Genomic DNA, 27,276 nt, shown 5'->3' on the forward strand with positions numbered 1-27,276 from the left:
CCACAGTAGTTAATGTTTACCACTAACCAGTGTTTGTTCATTTACTACATAGATTGTCTATTAGATTTTTTTCTACTTTGGAATTTGGAGCCATAACACTTTAGTAAAATTCCAAAGAGTGTAATATAAACATTAATCACTGTACTTCAATTTAAAAAAGAGAGAAAAAACACATTTTTTTTCTTTATCCTTAGAATCTGCAAATCTGGTTTTCTCCTCGCTAAACACTCATACAAACTTAATTGGCACTCCAGGCTGCTAGCACCAAACAGGCAAGGTTAATTTTCTAATTTGGTGTTAGGTTTGGAGAGTTTCTTTCATAGGCTGAAGTCTGCGGTATGAATAGCTGACTGTGCTGTTCTCTTATTCACTTTCTGGTTTAATTTAGTTGGGAAAGGGTTACAGTTAAAATTTGCTCTGGTTATAAATCATAAACGCCACCAGTGGAGCAGTGTTCAGGATCCCTCATTGTTCTGTAGCATTCTATTGTGATCAGAATAGCATTTTGTGCAGCGTTCAAAATGCTGGAGACTAGATGCATTTGTCTGATGAAAAGGTTATTTATCCTTTTTGTTAAGTGTTCAATTATAAGAGTTCCTTAGGAGTATTCTTCCTGGGACAATGTTTATATGACCCCATCTACTGCTACCCAAAGATTCTGGTTTACTCAATAATGAAAATGCATAGTTTCCAGTAAATTATTATTATTATTTCTTTAGGACCTGATTCACTAGTGCCTTGCACAGATGTTTACACTTGTGCAAAGTAGTGGGTGTAAAATGCTACCATTCTGATTTAGGAGCAGCCTAGGTTAGGTGCGGTCTGGAAGATCAGGCCATTAATATTTATGTTGCTGTACCATACCTTGTCTTGTCAGGATCAGGGCATTGTGCAAACACCTATGCAGGCAAAGTCCCTCACCTGAGAGGACTATATATTATCATGGGATACTGCAGGGCACATCTCATTTCTTGTATGCAGTATTGTCAACCCCAAACATTCAAAATCATTAGTCAGGCTCCAACAAATCATGACATTGTCTTAAAAATAAAGATTTTTTACAAATATAATAGGTGTTGAGTTTTTTATATTAGCCTTCTGATTTTTGAGCCTGTAGGATACACTCAGGTCAGATTTTCAAGCTTTTCTCTGCAGGTATGGGGAGAACTATTTTTTTAAAGGAATACTGAGATTCTCATGGAAGAACATGTCTCCAGAAGCTGTGGGTTTAAGAAAAATACCAAATAACATGACACTCATGATGAAATCATGAGATTTGACAACAGTGGGTATAGATGACGGAGCCACTTTGTTTCACTTGAGTTCTCTTACCATAGGATGTACTCAGTAGTATGTAGAGTGAGATTCTGAGATGATAGGTGATTTAGGAAATCACATTTTGATCATGATCTCTGAGTAGTCACTGTATCCAGATCCATATTTCAGACACTTCCCCAATTCAGATAAGTACTTAGCAGAAAAGGCCTCATTATCTTTTCACCTACCCCTGTGAAAATGAAGAGAAACTCCAATGGAGTTATGCTGGCGTAATACTGATATGGGACTCAGAATCATTCAGAATATCTCCGTCTTACAATGGCAGAACTAGTTTTACCAGACTCTTATTTTGTGCCATGGAAATTCTCTGATTATAGTTGCAGTCCTGGTAAAATTGGGACAGTCCTCTTTTTGATATGATGTCCCAGTTTCCTGGGAACTTCTTTTGTGATGACTGAAGTGTTTTTTTCATTTAATCAGTCAAAATGTTTTTTTAATAACTACAAAATGTTTGTTCAAGACTGAGTGTTCAGTGTGATGAACAATGTTGGAGTAAAGAGAAAAGTTTAATGAGGATGAAAACTATTAAAGCTGTTCTTTTGCTCAAAGTGAATGTTAACAAAATTTACTCAGCGTTGTATTTAGAAAAGTTAGCTACTGGAATATCCTATTGTTGAGTAAGTAGCAGTACCAGAAGTCATTAAAAAGTGTTTTGTATGATTAGTTTGTAAACCTAAAAAATGTTGCCACAGAAAGGTCCTAGTTCTTGATTTTGAAAATGTGGTCATTTTATAATTGACACTTCTATAAACTGTAACGTTTTTACCTTTTGTAAAATGACATTCAAAAAGATCTGAAATTCTTTCCTAACTTCGCTTTTTTGTTTTAGTACAAATTTTGATAAAATGTTGATTTGGCTATTTTTACATTATATATATATATATATATATATATATATATATATATATATATATATATATATATGTGGTTGAGAGAAAAAGTAAACTCAGGAGACTATTGGTTTAGGACAATATTTAATGTTTTTATTTAACAGATAGTTCCAATTTAAAAATTAAACTTGTCAACCCGTTGTCTAGACTATGTTCTAATTACCTTGGGTATTTCTAAAACATACACATATAAAAATCCATCGAGTTTCAATATTTCTGGTTAATAACATACAGCACAGTGCATGAACTTCCAAGAAAGTGTTTTTTTCCTTTTGGTATCACTATGCTCTCTCCTCATTAGTGGGTTTAAATACAAACACTATATTCGGATAATGTCAAGGGACTGAGTTTAATAAAAAAAAACAGACATGAGTTAACAATTCTGCAAGACTCCTCGTTATTTAAATTTAGGGTTCTTAAAACTGAATAATCTATTTATATTCCATAGCAGAAGTTGACATAATAAGAATTATTGTAAAAGCAAATCAAACCACGTACACCTACCCTGTCAGAAAGATAATGCAAAAAAAAAGTTCAGATTTTACTGGTCAAAAGGTGAGGAAAAACTGCAGCTATTCAGATATGAAAGGATTCTATATCTCTAAGGTGTTTCCAAGATACCTGTTACCTTAGTATCTAAGCACCAATAATGGCAGATAAATCATATCAGTAGGATTAGTGTTAGAACAATTTTTCAAGAGTCCATTCTGTATCCAGAACCATATCATAATTTCTACCACCAGTGATCATATGAACTGTCACAGAAGCATCAAAGGATGCAAAGGGCAAAGTATGCAGCCCCATCCACCTCAACAGCAGCCACCCGACTTCATCCACCAGTCAATGGTTACTTTTGACAGGACACTCAAAGGTTGTGACGTAACAATAATACCATCCCCACCCATTTCTAGGTGGTGCCTAGCATACTTTGCCTGTAACTGGAGGGCTATAACAACAGACAAATGGGTATCATCCGTTTTGGTTACACCATCGAGATTTTTTCTCCAGCTCTTCCAAAACCTCCTTCCTGGCCCCTCTTTAGCACCACACTCATGAGGAGCTTCTCCAATAGGAGCTGGACACTCCTCGAGCGAGGCGCTATAGAACAAGTGCCACCTCAGCATCAAGGAAACAGGTTCTACTCCAGCTGTTGATAGTACCTAAGAAAAAGGGTGGATGGAGGCCCATTCTTGACCTATCTCAGCTGAATATTTCATTCACAAATTAAAATTTTGCATAGTTACATTGGCATCAGTAATTCCCTCCTTGGAAAAAGACACATGGTTTGTAGCTCTTGTCATGAAAGATGCTTATTTTCATGTGGACTTTCACCCATCCCACAGAAGGTTTCTGATAGGACAGGAACACTACTAGTTCAGGGTGCTCCTGTTCGGTCTGGCAACAGTATCAAGGATCTGATAGCTTTCTTTGATAGGATAACGAGCCTTGTGGATAAGGGTGAAGCGGTGGATGTGGTATACCTAGACTTTAGTAAGGCATTTGATACGGTCTCGCATGATATTCTTATCGATAAACTAGGCAAATACAAATTAGATGGGGCTACTGTAAGGTGGGTGCATAACTGGCTGGATAACCGTACTCAGAGAGTTGTTATTAATGGTTCCCAATCCTGCTGGAAAGGCGTAACGAGTGGGGTTCCGCAGGGGTCTGTTTTGGGACCGGCTCTGTTCAATATCTTCATCAACGACTTAGATATTGGCATAGAAAGTACGCTTATTAAGTTTGCGGATGATACCAAACTGGGAGGGATTGCAACTACTTTGGAGGACAGGGTCATAATTCAAAATGATCTGGACAAATTGGAGAAATGGGCTGAGGTAAACAGGATGAAGTTTAACAAAGACAAATGCAAAGTGCTCCACTTAGGAAGGAAAAATCAATTTCACACATACAGAATGGGAAAAGACTGTCTAGGAAGGAGTACGGCAGAAAGGGATCTAGGGGTTATAGTGGACCACAAGCTAAATATGAGTCAACAGTGTGATGCTGTTGCAAAAAAAGCAAACATGATTCTGGGATGCATTAACAGGTGTGTTGTGAGCAAGACACGAGAAGTCATTCTTCCACTCTACTCTGCTCTGGTTAGGCCTCAGCTGGAGTATTGTGTCCAGTTCTGGGCACCGCATTTTAAAAAAGATGTGGAGAAATTGGAAAGGGTCCAAAGAAGAGCAACAAGAATGATTAAAGGTCTTGAGAACATGACCTATGAAGGAAGGCTGAAAGAACTGGGTTTGTTTAGTTTGGAAAAGAGAAGACTGAGAGGGGACATGATAGCAGTTTTCAGGTATCTAAAAGGGTGTCATAAGGAGGAGGGAGAGAACTTGTTCACCTTAGCCTCTAAGGATAGAACCAGAAACAATGGGTTTAAACTGCAGCAAGGGAGGTCTAGGTTGGACATTAGGAAAAAGTTCCTAACTGTCAGGGTGGTTAAACACTGGAACAAATTGCCTAGGGAGGTTGTGGAATCTCCATCTCTGGAGATATTTAAGAGTAGGTTAGATAAATGTCTATCAGGGATGGTCTAGACAGTATTTGGTCCTGCCATGCGGGCAGGGGACTGGACTCGATGACCTCTCGAGGTCCCTTCCAGTCCTATAATCTATGAATCTATGAATCTTCGCCAAGGCCTTCTCAGTGGTGGCAACACACTGAGATGAGATGAGATGAAACAGCTACACCATCTTCCCGTATGTAAACACCTGGCTTCTAACAGGCAGATCCTATCTGGAAGTTCAGTCAGCAACCTTGTCCTTTATGGCATGCTTGGGAATCTGCATAAACATGGAAAAGTCTACTCTGACTCCCATGCATCTCATAGACTTTATAGGGCAAACCTAGACTTGATCTCAGCAAGGGCCTTCCTCCCTGTAGACAAATTCCATACCAGGAGCAGTCTGATAAACCGAGTCACTCTCAAACCCTGAATGACAGTCTGTGTCTGTCTTTCTTTGCTAGGCCACATGGCCTCCTGTATTTAGGTAATGCCTGTAAGAACCTGCAGGACTAGAATCTGGGACCATGGGGGTTCTGGGCCATGAACACTTCCACATTGTGATTGGAAGCTCAGCCTATGTTTCTGCTGGAGGACCCTGTGAAGCTAGACACTTCAGGAAGTACCGCCCACTGGGGCCTGAGTGGCAGTCCCCTGTAGCCCACTGATTGCCTCAAGTTGGTATAGCTACCAGGAAGACATCATGGGGAGCTGTCTCAACAATGATGCAGACCAACTACTTGCTTCTGTTCCTGAACTTGCCTCACTGTGAATCCTTGACTCCAGCTTCTGACCCTGGTTCATTCCCAACTCTGTTACTTTCCTGCAGTCAGTCCCCTGGTTCCTGACCCTGAATTCCCAGCTCAACCCCAACTCTGCGACTTGCCTCCCACCTGCAACTTGGTGCCTGACCCTGACCCAACTATTCGTCTCCTGACCATAACTTGGTAACTGACTGATGCACACAGGCTGTCCAAGGCCTGGCCCCGACAATGTTGTTCACCAGGCTGTATCTCCATATTCAACAAGTCTGGCTCACTCACAGATGTGAATACACTGGAGAGAGTCCACAAGAGAGCAACAAAAATGATAAAAGGTCTAGAAAACCTGACCTATGAGGAAACGTTAAAAAAATCTGAGCGTGTTTAGTCTTGAGAAAAGAAGACTGGGGGCTACCTGATAATAGTCTTCAAATATGTTAAGGTCTGTCATAAAGAGGATGGTGATCAATTGTTCTCCACGTCCACTGAAGGTAGGACAAGCAGTACTGGGCTTAATGTGCAGCAAGGGAGATTTAGGTTAGATATTAGGAAAAACTTTCTAAGTATAAGGATAGTTTAGTAGCACTGGAATCGGTTACCAAGGGAGAGTGTGGAATTCTCATCATTGGAGGTTTTTAAGAAGTGGTTAGACAATCAGTTCTCAGGTGTACTTGGTCCTGCCTCAGTGCAGGGGGCTGGATTAGCTGACCTCAAGGGGTCCTATCCGGCCGTACCTTTCTATGATTTTATGAACAAGAAGTTCAACATATTGTTCCAGAGAAGCACAAGGTCAGGACTCAAGGGGCAATGCCCTCCCACTGTCCTGGACAGGCCACTTTAGGTATGCCTTCCCATCCCACTAATACCCCAGGATCTATGGAAGATTTGTCACAACAAAGCACAAGTCATTCTCATCTCACCCTTTTGGCCCAGACAGTTCAAATTTGCAGTCCTCCTACAAATGTCAATCTGTCAACCCATCAGCATTCAGTCCTTCCTGGACCTGCTAACTCAGGAGAATGGCAGGATTAGACATCCCAGCCCAGAATCTCTTCACCTCATGGCTTGGTATTTGGATGGGCATCAGACCTAGAGCATTCCTGTTTGGAGGCTGTTCGATCTATTTTTAATTACAGCAGGAAAGATTCTACCAGAAAATGTTATCTAGCCAGGTGGATTTCTCTACTTGGGTGCACCAGGAGCAGTTATCATCGGGGGTTGCAGGTATTCCTGCTGTTTTAGACTATCTCCTCACTCTCAAGACATTGGGTCTGTCTATTAGCTTATTGCGGGTTCATCTAGCGCAATCAGTCCATTCCATCCTCCAGTAGGTGACTATTTTATTTTTACTCACTCAGTAACAACTAGATTCTGAAGGGTCTGACTAGGAAGTAGTGAAGCCGGCACCACAGTGGGACCTCAATCTCCTACTTTCAACACTTACTGGGCCACCTTTTGAACCATTGGACGTGTGCTTTATGTCCCACCTGTCTATGAAGGTCACCTTCCTAGTTGACATTAGGTCGGTCAGGAGAGTGGATGAGCTGGAGGCCGTCATGGCTAAACTCTATAGGCTACATTTCATAAAGAGAACGTATCCTTTGTCTCCACCTGAAATTCATCCCAAAGGTAATTTGCAAATTCCCACATAAACTAATTGATCCACTTAATGGTGTTCTTCCCAAAACCTCATACCTCCAGGAAGAAGAGGAGACTTCACTCTCCCAATGTCAGACGAGCATTGGCAATCTACCTGCAAAGAACGAAACCATTTACAAAATCATCTAGACTATTTGTTGCTATAGTGGAGTGAGCACAGAGACCAACAATATCTGCTCAGAGACTCTATAAGTGGATTTCTGGCTGTAGCCTCCTTTACTATCAGTTGATGCATTTCACTCCCCTGGACAGGACGAGGGCCCATTTCACTAGAGCACAGGCAACCTGAGTAGCATTTCTTCGAGACATGCCTACGTTGGACATATGTAAGGGGGCAACCTGGAGTTCCATGCACGCTTTTAAGATGCATTATGCTTTGGTCCAAGCCCCTTCTGCTGATGCAGCCTTTGGAATTGCAGTTTTACAGACATCTATACAACCTGCATCCTCACACCCCCCTCCTATATGAGTACTGCTTGCCAGACACTCAGGTGTGAAATACACATAGGGACCAGCACTCAAAGAAGAAATGGAGGTTACTTTCCTTTAACTGGAAGTTCTTTAAGATGTGTGGTCTCTATCTGTTTTCCACTACCCTTCCTCCTTCCCCTCTGTTTCAAGTCATGACTGATTAATGGTAGAAAAAGAATTGGAGAGGTAGTCGGTCCTCACCCCCCCTTCACCCTAGTTGCTAAGCACAAGGAGATCCAGGGTGGAGGCCTAGACTAACACAGACACTACTTGCAAGATTTTCCGGTCTCAGGTGCATGGTACACATGCATGCCCACACATGGAATATTGATAGGGACCACACATCTTGAAAAACTTCCAGTTACAGGTAAATATCTCTATTTACCACATAGTAGTATCTGAGCTACTGCAGTTATTTCCCTGGACTCAGAAAAAGCATTAACTACAGTGTGCTAGCTTTGAATGGTGACCTTTTTATCTCACATACTTCTAGTGGCATGGGCAGGCTAATAACATCTACCCACAAAACTAATCAAGCCAAACACCACTAACTCCCTATAACTTACTGCCCCAACCTGCTCCCTCCTCATATGCTGAAAAAAGAGGGGAAATTGCCTTTCACCATTCTTATTATGTGTCACCTTTTTTATTTTGACCTTAAACATTTTGATCTCTTGCTGCACCTTCCAAAGAGGGAATGTTTGCAGTATTCTTTATTCTTTTAATAAGGTTGGGTTTGGTTTTTTTCTGTGGTTTTTGTATTCAGACTCAATCAGGAAGAGTCTTCTGTTTTTCTAACTCCTTTATTCTCCCATTCTCTTCCCCCATTCTTTCACAATCCAAGTGGTGTTGTAGCATCATAGCTATTAACCTGTACTAGAAAATAGAAACTTAGCTGTATGGATGAATGTGCACTGCTTCAGGTAGATTATAGTTTCGGTTCTCTCTTTAATTGATTATAAAATGGAGCATACTTAAAATCCCTAAATACTGTCTTAAATTTTGTGTTTACAAATGGCTTCAAATGTAAATTGTACCTGTTCCATATTTCACTATTTAGGGCATGAGTCTGCCTAATCCTTATGCTTGTGTGACCAGAGTAAAGGGCAGGCATAATCACAGTCTTTGCCCTCAGAGAAATGCAAGGACTGCTCTCTCTTTACTTCCCTGGGGGAGACAGAGGACCTGGGGAGGAGAAACGGCCTTGGCTCCATCTCCCGTATTCACCAGGCAGCAAAGTCACATGGAAAATAGTAAACTGCAGCCCAGAAAGGGTTGGATGCTTAGCCTTTCCACATCCAGGAGCTCTGGGAGGCAGAATTCCTTTCACTGCTACCTCTGTGGTGGCTTTTCTCTACATTGACCCTTAATGTGGGGTGTGCTTAAAAGGCACAAATGAGCCCTCACTAAATTTTAAACATTACTTCTAGTTATTATAACCCTGAAAAAGCTATTATTTCATACCATGACATTATAAAAGCTGTTCCTTCCAAACACAAAACCTAGTGTTTCCTTATGAGTAGTTTTATAGATGTCAATCAATCTATAGCGGTGTGAAGAATTTTAAATTGAAATCTTGCATTATCTTCGATGTACAATACAAGAGCCCTACCCGGAACTGATTTACAAAGTGGTTTGGATACTCTATCTCAGGAGTTGAGAACAGTTTTGAAGATAAGCTTTGTAGGAGGTGACTAAAACTGTCATTGAGATGGAAAGAGAGAGTGTGAGTTGAAGGGAATGTTATTTTATAAAGCCTGTGTACAGAGGACAGAGACAGAAGTCTCACCCAGATTATTTTTAGTACAATGCTAATACCATGGCTCAGGTAAAAAAGATGAATCTTACAGGGTGTACCAGAGGTCCAGGAATTTCTTAACTAGTTGCAAATATCTTGCATTGTAATATTACAATATCTAAATGCTATCCATTTTTTAAAAAGTCTTGGAATAATTTTACTGGCACCCGTATACTTCACTCTGTTAGATATTTAATCAATATTCAAAATAATTTTTTCCTTGGTAGTTCCACAGAAGAAACAAGACATCAGAACCGTGAATATATATTGTACAATGTGGAAGCCAAAAAGGCAGTGTGACCAAAACAAACAAATCTTGATGGTGTTAACAAACCTGCAGGATGTACTAGGTTAAATAGTTTTTCCTTTAATGATTTTGAAATGTGGAAATTTATATACAGTATAACATTTTTATACTACTTTGAGCTTAACTGTCTTTGCCTAGTGTGTTATGTGTGAATAAATCTGAGTTTAAGGTCTCTGTGCTTCTCAAAGCATAAATGCATGAACCTATTTCCTTGGATCCTGGAAGCGGGGGCATGGAAGGAGGGAGTGCTGCATTTTCCTCCCATTCTGTGGAAGCTTCTACATAGATTCCACAGAAGATTCCAACCCTACAGATTTGGGGTGGATGAAACCAAAATAGGGAGGGCACCTGGCAGATTATTGGGAATAAACTGTTGCCAAGTGTCTTCTATACATATGCCCCACGTCTCTGGCTGATCCCCATGTCTCTGTGATCTGGGCAGCTCTATGTTTTTTGCCACCCCAAGCATGGCAGTCATGCAGATTCGGTGGCATGCCTGCGGGAGTTCCACCGGTACCGCGCCATCAGCGTCCCTACTGCCGAATTGCCACCGAAGCCGCGGGACCAGCGGCCCTCCCGCAGGCATGCCGCCGAAAGCCGCCTGCCTGCCGCCCTCACAGCAACCAGCAGGCCACCCCCCGCGGCTTCCTGCCCCAGGCATGCGCTTGCTGCGCTGGTGCCTGGAGCTACCCCTGCCTGTGATCCGCAAGATTGGGGATTGGGGCAGGGGGGAGGGTTTGGGACCAACAGCCTGTGCTTCCTCAAACAGAAAAATAGCAAACAAACTCTGTGAGTGCAACTCAGAGTGCCCAGTCCCCTAAATCGCTTACTCTCCCACAGATCAACATTGGGCCCTAAATTCCTGGGGGCAGGGATTGTGTCAGTTTACATGTTGAATGCATTGTCAGCACCAATAAATAACTAATACGGTAAAAATCTAGCTAATCCACACTCCACTAAAACTAAACTACAACTGACAAAATAAATGAACAAAAGACAAAGTTTCATGAGCATTATTTTGATTGTTTATTGTGTTTGTCCATTTACAAGTTCATTAATTTATAGCTGTTCTCCGGTCAGAAGTGTAAATTAGCAAAGTTCTATAGAAATAATGAATGTTATACAGGTAAATTATCCAAGCATCAAACAATGTTAAGTTATCAATTTGAGAGATTTTCCTTTAAAAAGATCCATCCATTGTGCTGTATTATTATTTCAGTGGCTTTTTTTCACAGTTATTACATCATGGATTACCATTTATTTTGTATTATGGACTACATCTTAATAAAGATATGGTCTCCCAGACACCTCCCTTCCTATTCATAGTTGGGCAAACCATCTCCTGTTTGCAGCTGCACAATATCCCTATGGGAACTGCAGCAATTGCTTATGTGGAAAGGTAATATTAAGAAAGTATTTAATATATTTTTAGCCTTCTTTTAATGCAGTGCAGCTGGAAACAAGATAAAGGAGCTAGTATCTTTTGACCAGTTTCTCCCCTGGGACTGCTAGCACATGCTTCATGGACCACAGTCTGGGAACCAATAAGATAGCAATTGTATATTTTTGTATTTCACACAATACTGCAGTACATTCAATAGAATTGTGTAAAGTTCTGCAAAGTAGCCAAAATATGTAGGAGAGCCACTAAAAATTGGTTTGGGGTTTTGTTTTTTCCCCCAGGATCCAAAAGCATAAATCAGGTTACATCAAATATGGAAAATGGGGAAAAAGAAGGAACCACTAAAATTATTGCACCTTCCCCAGTAAAAAGGTAAGTGTAGTGAGACCAAAAAAGGTTTAATCTTCGCTTACTGATGAAGAGCTCCCATAAAATGTCAGATAGAAAAAGAAGTATATTAAATATTAGTACATTTTTAAGGCCAGGAAGGACCTTCTGCCTAACACATGCCATAGAATTTCACCCAGTAACTCTTGTATCAATGCCTTATCTTCTGGCTGCACTAGAGTGTATTGTTTAGAAAGACATCCAGTCTTGATTTAAACAAAACCTCCACCATATTATGGCATGAAGGACACTGCCTGGCAGGATCAATGCATCCAAGAATGCAGAGGAAGAATGGAGTCTGAGAAATCCTTTGAAAGGGCGCAGCATGTGTTCCTACTGTCCACCTTTGTTCAGGGACAATTCTTCTTTCCGGTGTGAGGCAGGGAAAAGGTGGGCGTGGCCCCATCCCACTCAAGCTGCCCACTTTGGGAAATCTGGCACTGCTGTTAGTCCTTGCAACCACCACCCACTCTACTGTGCTGCAGACACTGGTAAGGTCAGGCATAACATTGACCAAAGTTTAAGAATCTTTTGGGCCAGATCATGAGCTGGTGTAAATCAGCAACACTCCATTGAATATAATGGTCCATTCTCTTTCATTTTCAAAACTGAAATCTACTTCTCCAGTTAACAGATGGGAAAGAAAACCTGAACCTGAACACCTGAACATGACAAAATTGAAATATGTATGTTTTTAAACTGTTAATCATTTTAAATTAAAAGAACTGGTTAAAACAACTTCAGAGTATATCTGCTATTCCTTGCAGACTGCATATCTTGTGTATTGTAGGCACTTGTCTGTATAGAGACTTGTTCCACTTTTAGAGAAGATATTAAGAGAGAAGTTTCTCTAGCATGAGAGTTAAATAACAAAATTGATTTTTCTTTGTATCTGTATCAGCATTTGAGAAATATTTTCCACCTCTACCAATCATGGGGACCAGACAGCATACTTCCTCTGTGAGGCATTTACAGTTTGTTACTCCATCCCACTTCATTCTAGTAGTACACCCTAAGAATGCTTACAAGGCATCTTTTATCAACTCCTCTGAGCTGAGTCTTCATAGCTTAGCATCTCATTCACTGCATAAATGATATAAATTCAAGATAAACCAGGAAAAAAACAGTAATCTCTCATGAAATTCCAATGCTAACCTTTTCAAAGGTACTGAATGAGCTCAATCCCTTTTGCAACTGCATTCCTGAAGATAATGCCAGTATCTGAAGAGCTGCCATGCTCTAGCACTCTAGCTGTAAAATGTATGTCTGCTCTGAATGAGAAATGGTTTAGAATTCTAATACTGTTAATTCAGCACCTGGGATTATTCCTCTTTCTTTTTTTTTAAAGCTGTGTTGGACATGCATTTAAAATTGTGTCATCATTCTAATTATCACCTCATTGTGTAATTGTAATACTAGGCAAAAAAAGGCCGGGGGAGGTTCCCCCAATACAGGACAGAGCCTATTTATCAGGTTCATTTGTACCAACTGAAGTGAGTTGGGGTTGGGAATAGATTCTCTGCATACATCTGAATTGACAGCCAAATGGGTGCAATATTAAGAAAAATACGATTCACCTTCTGAAGTGACCTCATTTAATTTCTGTCTTTTTTTGCTGCCTTGCTGGTAGCTTTGCAATTTTTACACTATATGAGAATAAAAAGATTAACTCAACGACCTGGAGTAACAGAAGGCTGAGGTTAAAAGTAGATTGACAAATTAAGTATCCAAGTTTCCTTAATAAAGCTGAGTCTGTCAGGGAGGTGACAAACTTTACCCTTACAGTGAAGAATGCTGGCTTGTGTCCCTCTAAACCTCTCTAGAAGTCTCTGTTGATGGTTTGTACTTTGGAAGTGTTGGGGGGGGAGGGATAGCTCAGTGGTTTGAGCATTGGCCTGCTAAACCCAGGGTTGTGAGTTCAGTCCTCAAGGGGGCCACTTGGGGATCTGGGGCAAAATCAGTACTTGGTCCTGCTAGTGAAGGCAGGGGGCTGGACTCAATGACCTTTCAAGGTCCCTTCCAGTTCTAGGAGATGGGATATCTCCATTAATTATTATTATGATGCTGTGCCAGTTATGAGGAGCTCAGTGACAGCTAGCGTGATTATCCAGTGGTACACTGTGGGGAAGGCATGATCAGCCAATGTAGAGAGAGAGAGCATTCTCCAACCAGAAACCAGTTCTTGGAAAGCCTGTCCAGGGAGCCTTGGACATTTTTCCTTGGCTGGAGTAAGAGATGTACAAACCAGCAATGGAAAAAGAAGAAACTGAAAGAAAGAAGAGATATTACAGATGATCTTGCAGAGATTCAGATGTTTTAGAACAGTGGTTCTCAACCAGGAGGACACGTACCCCTGAGGTACACAGAGGTCTTCCACAGGGTACATCAACTCATCTAGATATTTGTCTAGTTTTACAACAGGCTACATAAAATGCACTAGCAAAGTCCGTACAAACTTCAATTTCATACAGACAATGACTTGTTTATACTGCTCTATATATTATATATTGAAATATAAATACAGTATTTATATTCCAATTGATTTATTTTATAATTATATAGTAAAAATGAGAAAATAAGCAATTTTTCAGTGATGTGCTGTGACACTTTTGTATTTTTATATCTGATTTTGTAAGCAAGTAGTTTTTAACTGAGGTGAAACTTGGGGTAAGCAAGACAAATTAGACTTCTGAAAGGGGTACAGTAGTCTGGAAAGTTTGAGAGCCACTGTTTTAGAACATACTGATGGCTTCTCCTCCATGTAGTGTAGGAGTTCAGTCACATGCTCAATACTAACTACTTGTGAGTCCACTGTCCTATCCCTGGCTGCCTTGGAACATTTTTTTCCAGAGTTAGTCAGAAATAATATTTCAGAGCTAATTCGCTGGTGCTCTTTCCAACTTCCATAGCTGATGTTTCTGTGAGGAATTCTTTAGGATGGAGGGCCAACGGCTTTATGCCTGAGAAGTGGGTTTTGTCAGGTTTTGTCTACACTATGGGGGGAGATTGATCTAAGTTATGCAACTTCAGCTACGTGAATAACGTAGCTGAAGTCGATATACTTTAGATCTACTTACCGTGGGGTCTACACTATGCTATGTCAACGGGAGACATTCTCCCATTGACTCCCCGTGTGCTTCTCGTTCAGGTGGAGTACAGGAGTTGACGGGAGAGTGATCTGCGGTCGATTTAGCGGGTCTTCACTAGACCTGCTAAATCAACCACCGATGCATCAATCGTCGTGCATCCATCCCCTGGTAAGTGTAGACAAACCCTCAGACCTGCATGTCCCTAGAATGAGCATTAATGAGGTCATGGGCAAAAAAAAGTGTTTTTAAATTATCATTGTCATGGTTTTTATTTTTATATGTATTTTCCCTTAGCTTTAAAAAGGCAAAAAGTGAAAATAGTCCAGAAACCCAAAGAAGTAAAATAAGTGCACCATGGGAGGAAAATGGCCCCCAGAGGTAAGGTAAACATCATGCAATGGCAAAGATTTTGTTTGGTTGATGGTGTAAGAGTGGTTGATGTAATATATTCATGAGTGCAATGTCAGAGTGAACATATATCATGTATTCCAGGAGCCAGACCTGTATGTGTAGCATGTTACCTGGTATTTCTGCATAAGTTCCTGGATTCCATTTGTACATTCTGGATGCCATCATGGCTTGTTCTGATCAGTGCCCTTTCAGGGAAAGAATGAAACAATTGATAAGTATTCTGTTGCTAGAAGTGCAAAGCGCATGTATTTATTTTTCAGTAAGGTAAATCAGAGTACAAAAGTAATATCCTGGTAGCAAATTACACTTTTGCAGAAGAAATAAGCATTATGCTTAATCCAGCTGAAACATTTAGTATATTATTACATTCATGGTAAATTGACATTAAAAATGATTTTGTGACCTTTGAGAGAGGAAATGTTAGCCAACTGCGATGTTGCTGCTTTTGTGTTAAAATGATCCCTTTGGGAAGATGCAAGTTTGATATTTTAGCAGCCAAATGATGATCTTGAAATTATATAGCTCCATCTATCCCAAAGCACTTGGCTGCATATGCCAGTTTTCATGGTCTTTAGTAAAGAATTTCCACCATTGAAATGCAGTCATCTCTGGGATGAAGTACAACTGAGCAGAGTAATGCTCTAGAACAACCATTTATGGCAGGGAGTGAAGAAGAAGAATATAACTGAAACCCCAGAGGGCATTTAGGAAGGCAGAATGTAACACCCAAACTGGATTTTGGGCAGAATACATAGTATTACCATCATTTTTCTTGTGAAAAATACCAAGTGATCTTCAATGGACCAAGTTAGGACCTTAGTTTAACATATCTCATCCAAAAAGATTGTGGAGCTACTTACTGTAAGAGCAATAAACCACTCTGTCATAATGAAATATACACTCACTGGGGTTTTGGAAGCACTTGTTTTGCCTTCTACCTGACATTGTGGCCAGAGTATACATATGCTGTCATATACATGACCTTTTCCTTAAATATTTTCATACAAAGAGTATTTGTGGGGAATTACCATATTGTAAATTAATTAACCTGTGCTGTGACCCAGTCAGAATATCAGACGGGGTCATTGCTTGGATGGGAGACCTCCAAGGAAAACTCAGGGGGCCTGCAAAGTGGTTTTGATAATTCAACAGTTCAGATGTTGTCACCCCTGAATTAGAACTGAATTGGTGTGCGCCATCATAGGGTTATGAGCACTGGGCTGCCGGGATGCAGCCTTTCAGCCTAGGTGTTAAACTGAAGAGTTGAGCATATGTTTTCATTAAATATCACTTGGCACTTTTCACAAGCGTGGGAACTTTAACTGTCACTGATCAAATTCCCAATGTGGGTAATTAATTCTACGTTTCCCCTGCATTATCAGTTGGGTATTGGATTCTTTTTTACTTCCAGCACTAAAACGTTGTGTAAAGTTATGATGCACAGTTGAAACATTATTGTACTTCACCCAGAAATAGCTGCATTTCAGTGATAGGGGAAGTGGTCTCTGTGGGTACATCTTCAGTGCAGTTTACCTGGTCTGGGAACCCGAGTTAGCCAAGCCCAAGTGTGAGCATCCATGCTGCAAAGCCAAGCTCAAGTCGTACCTATGTAGCTGTGTCCACATTGGTGCTGCACTAACCCAGGTTAGGCACTAGGATTTCTGGGGGCATATTCCATGGTTCTTAGTGTTGTGCAGCTATATGAATAATTTCCCAGTATATTATGGGAGAACTTGTCTGTCCTTCCTAGGCCCCTCTGCGAAAGTAGTCTTAGCCCACCAAGTCAGTAAACTGAAGCACTTCCATCTTGGTATGCGTCACATTGCTCCATTCCAACAAGTAGCAAGGCATGGGTCCAGCTCAGGACCATGACCTGTTCCAGCTGTTGGCATTAATGCAACTCTTATTTCAGGAACAGCTGGCCAGTGCAGGGCATGAAATGTGGTGGAGAGCATTTTGGCAGTGGCTTGTCACCGTGAGAAGGCAAAGTGTGTCTTGCTGAGATCAGGCAGGCTGCATGCAGATATGATGCTGTAGGTACAGCTGATTCAAGATTTAGTTGCTGTGAATCCCCCCTATCATGACTGATGGTTCTGGAGCAAGACCACAAGCACTAAATTGTGGGACTACATCATCATGCAGACCTGGGATGACCAGCATTGGGTCTTCCCTACATATGAGGAAGGCTATCTGTGTGGAGCTGTGTGAGGCGCTTGTGCTGACCCTTCAGTGCCAGGACACGCAGATGAAGAGGCTATATCAGTCCAGAAGCAAGTTGACGGTATTCCTCGTTGTTGGGGTGGGTTGTTGGTGAGATGCCAGACTTGCTGTTGGAGTCTCTTGCCTTGCAGTGTGCACTCTTCAAGTTTTTGATACTTTTCCTCGCTGTATTCCCATTTGATGAATCCCCACCTCTGCCGGTCTCTTGGAGATGTTCTCACAGATATGTTGATTTTGGGGACAAACTGTGGACCTTACTGACCACACACCAGAGGTCCAACAGACCATTAGTGTGAGCCTCTGACCAGCCAGCAACACACTGGGTTGAGGATTTCCTGGATGGCCTCTGTGTTCTAGTGCTGTCTGAGTGCTGTGCAGAAATGGAGCAGGTCTCATGGAATGTGGGGCATAAATGCCAGTCTGGTGTATATAAACTGTGCGGTGACTTCTGGTGGGCGTAGAGTAAGGGAGTAGGTAGAAGGGCAGGAAAATACAACCCTGGAGGAATTGTGGAAAGGCATTGGAGGACTCTCAGCACTTGAGTTCTGTAACCTGGGTACGGTCTGCAACCACACTGCAAAGTAAGCATGTTCCAGCCCAAGTTGAAGTAGAGCTGAGCTCTGACCTATACCTCTATGTTCAAAGCAAGCTATGTCCAAAGCATCTCTAGACACAGATAAAAGGTTTTTCTGTGTGGATGGTAGTGTGGAGAGCTAAAATCTGAGTGAGAGCTTTGGTTAACTGCAATGAAGAAAATATCTTGTGAGGTTCATGTTGTTTGGTTCCATAGAATATTTGTTTTTAATATTCATAGATGCGATTGCTGACATTTTTATTTCAGTGCACAAAGTCTTTGGAACCCTTTTTAGTTTCAAAACAAGGGCTATTCTTTAGAGCATCTATGGCGTGTAACTCCCATTTGCATTAATTGGGTGTTTTATGTTAATTTAAGTTATGTGGACATTGGGAGAGGGGGCTAAGGTCCCTACGTATGTAAATTATAGTATGGATTAGTCTCCTGTTTTCACTAGCATTATAAATAAAATGTGTATTTGAAAGTTTAGCTGTCAGCTACAACAGTTCTTTATTACAAAAATCTCCCTATACCAGAAATAATGGATGGGTCTGTTCTTCTTTGTGGCTGCTCAGAACTACTGAATCAGTGGCAGTGCTCTGTAATGTCCCATTATCACTCTCCGAAGGGTTCTGTGTAATTGTCCCTTGTTTTCAAGATTCAGTGTAATATATTTATTTTTGAAAAACAGTAACATCCTCAACCTCAGCTTGATCAAATCTTGTTATCTACACTCCATTCAGTATAGAGAAATGTACTCCTTCTTAATATGGCCATTACAGCTGTTTTTAAAAATCTTAAGTATGTGCCTGCGCAGTATTTCTGTACAATGAGGCTGGGGTATCTAAATCTTCTGATATTTTTGAGCTCAATTGTTTACTCTTGCTGTTTAACTCTAGTGGACTGTATAATTCTCCCAGTGACCGCAATAAATCACCAAAGTTTCCTTACTCTCGACGACGGAACCCATCAGGTGGCAGTGAAAATGAATCTGGGCAACAAGTTAGAAGAAGGTAAGAATGTAGAGAGTTATATTAGCTTCTGCTTACAACAGAAGTCTTTTTTGGTGATTCTCCTTGCTTTGGGCTCAATAAAGGCTCCTTAATCCAGAGCTGTGTCACAGAAGAGAAGTTGCACCAATAATCAATGAGTGAACAAAAATTCCAGAATTACTGCTCCCTATGTGGAAGGAGGAAAGTGTGGCCCCTGAGACCCAGGCAAATCCTTCTGAGTCCAATGAGAGAGGTGGGAGGCTGGAAGGCCTTGAGTTAGCCCCTTTGCCTGCTGTGGTTGATCTGCCCCTATGTGCTCGTCCCAGTTGCTTCTGCCCGCTATGTGGAGCAGAGAGGGAAGGCCGCTTGTTTGACAATGTGATTTTATAAAGAATATCAGTATTGCACTATTGTTTTCAACAAAAAGGCTAAACTGGTGAAGCCATTAAGGAAACGCTCCTCAATATGGCCTTTGGTGACTCTCAGAACACTGGACAGTATGTCTGCAAAAACAGCTGTGAACTATTTGGTATGTTCCTTTAACTATGCAGACATTTGAGTAGCTTAGACAAATACAATAAAACAATATGGGGTGAGATTCTGTGCTGCGCCAGTCACAGACAAGGCCCCGAACTTGCAATCCAGGAAGAACTGGGGCTAATGTAATTCAACCTCCCTTTGCAGGTGCAGTCCTGGGCTGCGCCGAGTGCTGGGGAGATCCCCAGCATACTTTCGATAGGTCTCAGGGTCATCTTAGTTATGTCAGCCACAGCACTTCCTGGAATCTCCAGAGTGCTGTGTGTTGCAGTCCTGCCCCGGACACCCTGAGCACTGTCCTCAGCATGCCTCTGACATCAGGGCTTGCAAGGGAGTCCTTGGAGACCAGCCCTGCAGGTGAGGGAATCCTCTCCCAGCTGGATTATGGGGTTTTTAGGGCCATTTATGCTGCTGCAGCCCTTTTATTCTGCATGAATGGGTGAGCAGTGGTGAGGATCTCACCCATTAAATCTGCTTGATAGCCTCATACTAGACCCTGTGGCCTAGATCCTCAGCTGGTATAAACTAGCATAGCTCTATTGAAATCACTGAATTATGTTGATTTCCACCTGCTGGGTATCTGGCGCTTGTAAGTCTTACTTGGAATGTATTTTATTTTCCTGAGACCATTATTCTGATTCAGTTCAATTTTAGCCATCAGAATGCTCACTGGGGTCAGTTAAAAAAAAGAAATTTAGATATGCAATGTATAACACCGTATGTCATGAAAAGTAGAACACTTGTGTGCCATGCAATAAGAGATCTTTTCGAGATGTGTAGCATGTATACCTGAGACAGGCATCTGCAATATCTACAATATTGATAGGTGGTCATGCCAATAACACATTTTCTCTTGGGCTACAGCATTATAGAAATGTTTTTCAAAGTCTTATCTCATACCTGAGCTTGTGAACACTGACAGGTGCTAACCCAATTATATCCTGCTGAGTCTTGAATTTCATTAGTGCTCTTTGTTTTTTCATCTGCCTTATAACAGAATAATTGTGGTGTTTGTGTGCTGTTTACTAGCCTTAGTAGAAAAAAGTCAGACTTTACTACACTGAATGCACTCTACTGGCTAACTTGTAGAGCTCTACCCTGGTCCCACTGAAGTCAATGCGAGAGCTTTGTCATTGACTTGATAGGGAACTGTAGCAATCCATCTGTGCATAGTTAAAGATGACCTGTAAAGTTCAAGGGGAAAAAAAGAAAAAGTGTGTCAATATTTTGCTTTATACTAATGTGTAAAGAAGACCTAAAAGTTTTTGTTATTGTCTAAATACTTAAAAATTCAGGACTTGTCTGCTTTGAAAGATTCTCTGAAGACAGGAGAACTAGTAAAACTGACATCACAATAATTGGGAGGGGAAAGGATCTTCTATTAGTTGCTTATAACCTTCAGACTAGATCCTCAGCAGATGTAGATCAGCTTAGCTCCATCAACTTCACTGATTCACATGAGGATCTGGCCCCAGTTGTCCTGATTAACTTCAGTGACTTTTGGAAAAGAAACCTCCTTGTTGAAGATTGAACACCATATCTCCTCATTAGTTAAGGTGCGAGAACTCAGAATATACATTCCTGGTTCCCCTAGGCGGTCCTCCAAATAAACCAGAGAGAACCAAACTTGACATTCCTCATATTTCTAATGTAAAAAAACAAAGAGAGAAAAAAATATCAGCCCTTAATCCCTTCTTTATACATCATACAGAAGCAAAAGTGGGCACAAGATCAATGAAAAATCTTTTTCGGGCCACTTTTAAAGAACACACTGTTAAACTCAGTAGAATCACAACCTGATCAGACTGTTTTTTCCTTCTGTTTATTTGCAAACTCCACTTAATTCATTCTAAGTTTTTTAAAATCCTTCAGTACTCTTTAGAAAATGAATTTCAGATCTCACAAATAACTGACAGTGTTCCGTGTGCATATGGTAGTTTTTAAAATGGTATAAGAATACTTTGATCCTTCAAGCACTTCACAAGCATCAACTATTTTCTATCTGAAGGCTTTGTTGTAGAAGGTGAGTGCATATTAATATTAGACTTCAAGTGGCCTATAGATGTTTCATTCAAAGCTTCCTTAATTATCTTTGTCATAGAAAAGCCCAGAACAGCGGTGAAGATTCAGATCTAAAGCAAAGGAGAAGGTAAATATTATTTGACAAGGAGAGGTTAGAAAGAGAATATTGGAGACTTTTGTATTTGTGTCTCAGTAGGGATGATTTACATTCTAATACAAACTACAAAATGGTAGCATACACAATGTTCTTTAATTACAATACTTTAATAACCTACAATAGCACAAAATTGTCTATTTTTTACTTATCCATCTGTCTAAATTGCTACATTTAGAGCTTTGTATTATTTTTTTTCACTGGATCATTTAAAAATGTGTTGAATCCCACCCATGTAAAATTGTATAAGTATCCTTTGTCTGCTGAAAAGCTTCATAATATGACCTCAGTTACTGCTTGTAGACTCATCACGGCAAAACTCGCTGGAAGTTACCCTACCGTACTATACTGCCTGGTTAAAGTTTACTAAGGGCTTGTCTACACTTGAAAGTTATTTTGGATCAACTTGAGGGTTTCAGGATAAATTGAATTGCCTCCACACACACGTTTTTGTTTAGAATTATCTGGTGTCTCAACCGACTGTAATTAACTCACGTTGGAAGCGAGTTTACCAACATTCAGGATGAGTTTTCTCACAAGAAGTTAGGTGTGAACACATCCCCATTTCAATTCTACTGTTTCACCTCCCACTGCAGTCCCACATTACTTTGCTGCACACCTGGGTCAGCCTGTCTGTTTACCTGTGTGCCCTCTACTGTTCTGGGGTCATCTAGAATGGCTGTCACCTCACTGTTTAAATGCTGATGCGAGCCAGATGCACCCCTGTGCAATCCAGCTCATGGTAAATTCACACACCAATGGCTATTAGTCAAAATGGTCAGGGATGCAACCCCATGCTCAGGGTGTCCCTAAACTTCTGACTGCCAGATGCTGGGACTGGATGAGAGGGACTGGATGAGAGGGATCACTTGATAATTGCCATTCTGTTCATTCCTTCTGAAGCATCTGGCACTGGCCACTGTTGAAAGACAGGATACTGGGCTAGATGGACCATTGGTCTGACCCAGTCTGGCCATACTTTTATTCTTAAAAATGTCATGAAATTGGTTGAAAATTTTCAAAGCAGCATGAAATCCTTACATAAATGTATAATAGCCTAGCATCAAAATAGGAGCACAACACATCTTTGACCCTGTGTCCTTGACCAGTTGCATCATTCAATAAAGGTCATTTCTCTGGCTGTTCATAAGATCCAGAAAATCTCTCCACCTCTTCTTTCCACCCTGTGGTGAGGGCTCTCTTGCTTGCTGTCTCAGAGGTTGTACAAAATGCAGCAAGTTCAGGGTATAGTTAAACAGCTCCTTTCTCCTATCCAAGTGGCCAGTGAAAGGCTTGATAAGCGAGGAAGGTGCTAATTGACAGAGTCCAGAAGCAGTGGCTCACAGAGAGAAGCCGCTCCAAGAAAAGTTCATGCAAAAGTGACTGTTCGGTTTCCTTCTCATGTACTCATATTGCCTGCATCATCGTGACACCTGTCTGTCTCAAGCAAAACCATCTTGCTGCCAAACTGCCAATACATGTGGATCAGTCTGTTTCTATACTGACTGTCAGAATCACAACGCTCAGCAGTGTTTCGTCCATGCTGCTTCATACCAGTTTGAAAATCATGCAACTCTCAAAAAGCCAGGGGAATGATGGGCTGAAAAGAGAGGACTCATTGGAAATCTTTGGTTTGACCCCAAGTCCCAGAATTGTAGTGGGGTTCTGGTAGGTGTCCCACAACATGCAGCGAGAGTAAGCTCAGAATGCCTAGAGCCTAGCAGGAGAACATTCAATAGTTTCATTAGTGATTTGGGTAATGGAGTAGAGAATATGCTTATAAAATTTGCTGATGACACCAAACTGGGAGGGGTTTCAAGCACTTTGGAGGACAGGATTAGAATTCAAAAGGATCTTGACAAATCAGAGAGTTTGTCTGAAATCAACAATATGAAATTCAATAAAGACTAGTGCAAAGTAGGGAGTCTTATGGAGGAAAAATGAAATGCACAGCTACAAAATGGGGAATAACTGACTAGGTGGTAGCACTGCTAAAAATGATAGCAGATCATCAATTCAATATGAATCAAAAATGTGATGCAGTTGTGAAAAAAGGCTAATATCATTCTGGGATGTATTAAAAGGAGTGTTGTATGTAAGATATGGGAGGTAATTGTCCCACTCTACTTATCAGTGGTGAGGCCTCGGCTGGAGTAGTGTGTCCAGTTCTGGGCACCACACTTTCGGAAAGATGTGGACAAATTGGAGAGAGTCCACGGGAGAGCAAGAAAAATGATAGAAGGTTTAGAAAACCTGACCTATGAGGAAAGATTAAAAAAACTGGGCAGGTTTAGTCTTGAGAAAAGAAGACGGGTGGTGGGAGGGGGACCTGACAACACTCTTCAAATATGTTAAGGGCTGCTATAAAGAGTGAAGTGATGAATTTTCCATGTCCACTGATTGTAGGACAAGAAGTAAATAAGCTTAATCTGCAGTAAGGGAAATGTAGGATAGATAGCCTTCTAACTGTAAAGGTAATTAAGCGCTGGAAGTGGTTACCAAGGGAGGTTGTGGAATCCCCATCAGGTTAGACACACACCTATCAGGGATGGTCTAGGTTTACTTGGTCCTGCCTCAGCACAGGAGGCTGGACTAGATGACCTCTTGAGGTCCCCTCCAGCCCTACATTTCTATGATTCTGTGACTACACAGTGGGATGCCCATCCTGAAGGCTGTGCACTTAATTTGAAGAAATGCAGTACTGTGTGGCGTCAGTGGTCCAAAAGGGAAGTAGCTAAAGCCCAGAAAACACAGCAATGTGGACATCTGCTTTCAAAACAGTTGTTTCTGATCATTAACACACAAAAACATACTCTGAAATCACTTTCAAGTGTAGACAAAGTTTTACATTCTCTCTGCATCTCTGCTATTTCCTACTTCCTTCTTGCTGGATATTGTTCATAGACTTGTACAGAACTTTACAGTATTATGGACATTCTAGGAAACAAATGAACACAGCTCTTTATTTTATAAAGTATTAATTGCAAAATGTTGCATAGTTAATATTGAGAGTGAACTTGTTAATATTGATAATTCTTGTTCTTAGTTCCTAATTTACTGTTCCACTCCCCAGGTCACGATCTCGTTGTAATACCAGCAGTGGTAGTGAGTCTGAAAATTCTAACCGGGAGCATCGGAAGAAGAGAAACAGGTAAACTTTAATTACTGCAGTGCAAAACACAAATAGATTGTTAATATTTCTGTAACAGTTCTGCTTCTCTGCTGATCTTTCTATAGACTATATTAACTTGCTCTAGTTTTATACAATCTCACTGAGACACAATGTGGCAATTTAAAGCTCAAATTTGCATACAAGTACCGGTAATTTAATTAGAGAAGCACATATACATATGTTTATGCAATCAATTCTAGTCCCCATACTGATCATTTGGAAGAATTCATTATTAATGCACCATACAATCAATTACATGAAGAAGTTTACAACAGATTTTAATGTATCATGTGATCAAAAAATGAACTGTTCTAATGACTATTGATGCCTGAAATGTCTGGCAGTGCAGTGTATGACATTCACGTATACTTGTGAATTGTCAGCATCTCAAAATGTGACTAAAATTGAAGGGAAAAAACCCACTCTACCATTCAAAGTACAAAGTCTATTTGTAAAAGAAAAGAGTGTGTCAAGAGGATGTCATTACTCTAGCACATTGTCAGCAGTGTCTCTGCGGAAGGGAATGGAATCATGTTCTTAGATCTGAATGACCCCATTTCCATTTCTTCTTACTGCAATCTCTTCTAAAAGAAAACTTAGTTCAACTTTCCCATCACTATCTTGAACCCGAATATTTGTTGGCTCCAGTCAAATCAAATTCCTTACTTATTGAACACTGATTACTTGGTTGTGGCTGGTGTGTCCGGAGTAGAAAGGGATGTTTTAAGGTGTTGGGCGTCAAATATTTTTATCCATTTTTTTTTTTAAAATACAGCCTAGAGAAACAAGAAATGGTAGCTGAATTTTAATATCTGCTTCTCTTAATGCCATTTCAAGGATGTAACTCCACTATTTTAATTATATGGGTTGCTTGCCATACCTGAGGGGATACCATGATTGAAGACAAGCAAAATAATCACTGTTATTAACTATGACTCTTTTATTATTAAAGAAAGGAAAAGAAAGACAAAATAAACCAGAACACAAACTAGCAGTAAGCAATGGTTACTTCAGACACAATCTCTTCTGTATGGCTCTGTGGAGAGCTCTTAACAGAGATATTATACATTGGAGAGTGGGTCCACCCTGCTGGGGACACTCTTCTCTAGGTAAGATAAGACCAGTCCTGTTTTAGTGTACCATAGATAAATAACACAGTTTATACATGAACAAAGGAATTTTGTTTCAGGTTTGGTGAATCTGGTTTGGTTTATCATGGATAACATAAACAGTTTATAAATGGGCAGAGGTAAGTGAGCTTAACTAGGGGAAGTGTAGTCTAGTGGATAGAGCACTAGCTATAGACTCAGGAGACCTGGTTTCTGTTCCCAGCTCTACCACGAGCCTGCTGGGTGACTTTGGTCAAGTCACTTCCCCTCTTTGTCCCCTCTCAGTTTCCTCATCTGTACAATAGGGCTAATGATAGTGACCTGCTTGGTAAAGTGCTTTGAGATCTACTATTGAAAAGTGCTGTGTAAGGGCTAGATTGTTAGTATTATTAACTAAGACCTATGAAAATGAAGAAAATATTTAACTCAGATTCTTAAGAAGTCATTCAAGAGTTATTCAGTTGAAATAACTATATTTCTTATAAACTCTCTGATTCATTTGCAGAAATGTTCTTGAAAAGCATATTCATGAATATTAAGAACCTTTAATTCAAAGTAAAACCCACTGGTTCTCTTTGTTTGGTTAGCTTATGTCTTCTCTCTAGGAGTACACAGTATGAATGATCCAGTGTTTAATGGAGAAGATGTTAATGCCTTAAATTACCGTAGTATTTCAGTATCGCATTACTGTTATTACAAGAACAGTTTATATCTAGTCCTTTGGCCTTGGCAATGATTTTGCAAAGATTGTCTCACCAATGATGCTGAAGTATTGGTGATGTCATCATCTTGCAGAAGGAGTGCTGGGCTGGAAGATTACTACTTTTGGTTGCTGTGTTGTGGCTTCTTTGTTCTTTGTCGTCTTGCAGCTGTTTGTTTGCTTGGACCAGAGGGGTTGACCAGGCAGAGATGAGTGTGCTGAGCTGGTATCTAAGTTCAGACAGATTTATACTCTTCTCTTTCCATAGTCTCACAGAAGGTGAGGAGCTTCACTGCATCCAAATAGCTGCTGTCACCTTTTGATTGGCTCAACACCTTTGTGGGATGGTCTTGGCAGCATTTTCAGCCCATGAACTTACTATCTGCTTATGTGTATGCAGAAGGGTTGTAAACCGTCTTCAGTTTACGGGGATATGTCTTTTGTCTGTGCTGTGAAATTCTTAGAACATCTTTAAAGTTAGAGTTCACTTAGTAAGAGACTCTTGCAATATAAGGAATGAACTGCAAGAAAGTGTGGATGTTGTTTATTGTTTATGATTTTCTTAAGAATAAAAAGAATCTGCTCTTTCATCTAGCCCTTCTTCTGTTCAGATTAAAGAGCTAAATATTTCATAGCTCACATGTATTTTTGTAATATTTTATGATTTCAGGACTGGATGGCATATAAGAATGTTAATGATATAGAGTCTTTTACCTCTAGGTCACCAATTTAATTCCAGCCCAGATCAAAAGTCATTACCAATCTGACAGC

General features: G+C 40.6%; 1 protein-coding gene across 5 annotated transcripts in view; it reads left to right on the plus strand.

Moving 5' to 3' along the window:
- EPB41L4A (erythrocyte membrane protein band 4.1 like 4A) overlaps positions 1-27,276 on the plus strand; it is a 211,469-nt gene that overhangs the window by 150,184 nt on the left and 34,009 nt on the right. For all 5 annotated transcript variants that reach the window (XM_054031887.1, XM_054031883.1, XM_054031884.1 and 2 more), the window contains 5 exons: positions 11,420-11,510; positions 14,909-14,992; positions 18,719-18,832; positions 21,450-21,497; positions 24,598-24,675. In XM_054031887.1, the coding sequence (XP_053887862.1) occupies positions 11,420-11,510; positions 14,909-14,992; positions 18,719-18,832; positions 21,450-21,497; positions 24,598-24,675 (415 nt within the window). The remainder of the gene's footprint in view (positions 1-11,419; positions 11,511-14,908; positions 14,993-18,718; positions 18,833-21,449; positions 21,498-24,597; positions 24,676-27,276) is intronic.

The sequence above is a fragment of the Malaclemys terrapin genome, chromosome 6 (assembly GCF_027887155.1).
Source record: "Malaclemys terrapin pileata isolate rMalTer1 chromosome 6, rMalTer1.hap1, whole genome shotgun sequence".
NCBI lineage: Eukaryota > Metazoa > Chordata > Testudines > Emydidae > Malaclemys > Malaclemys terrapin.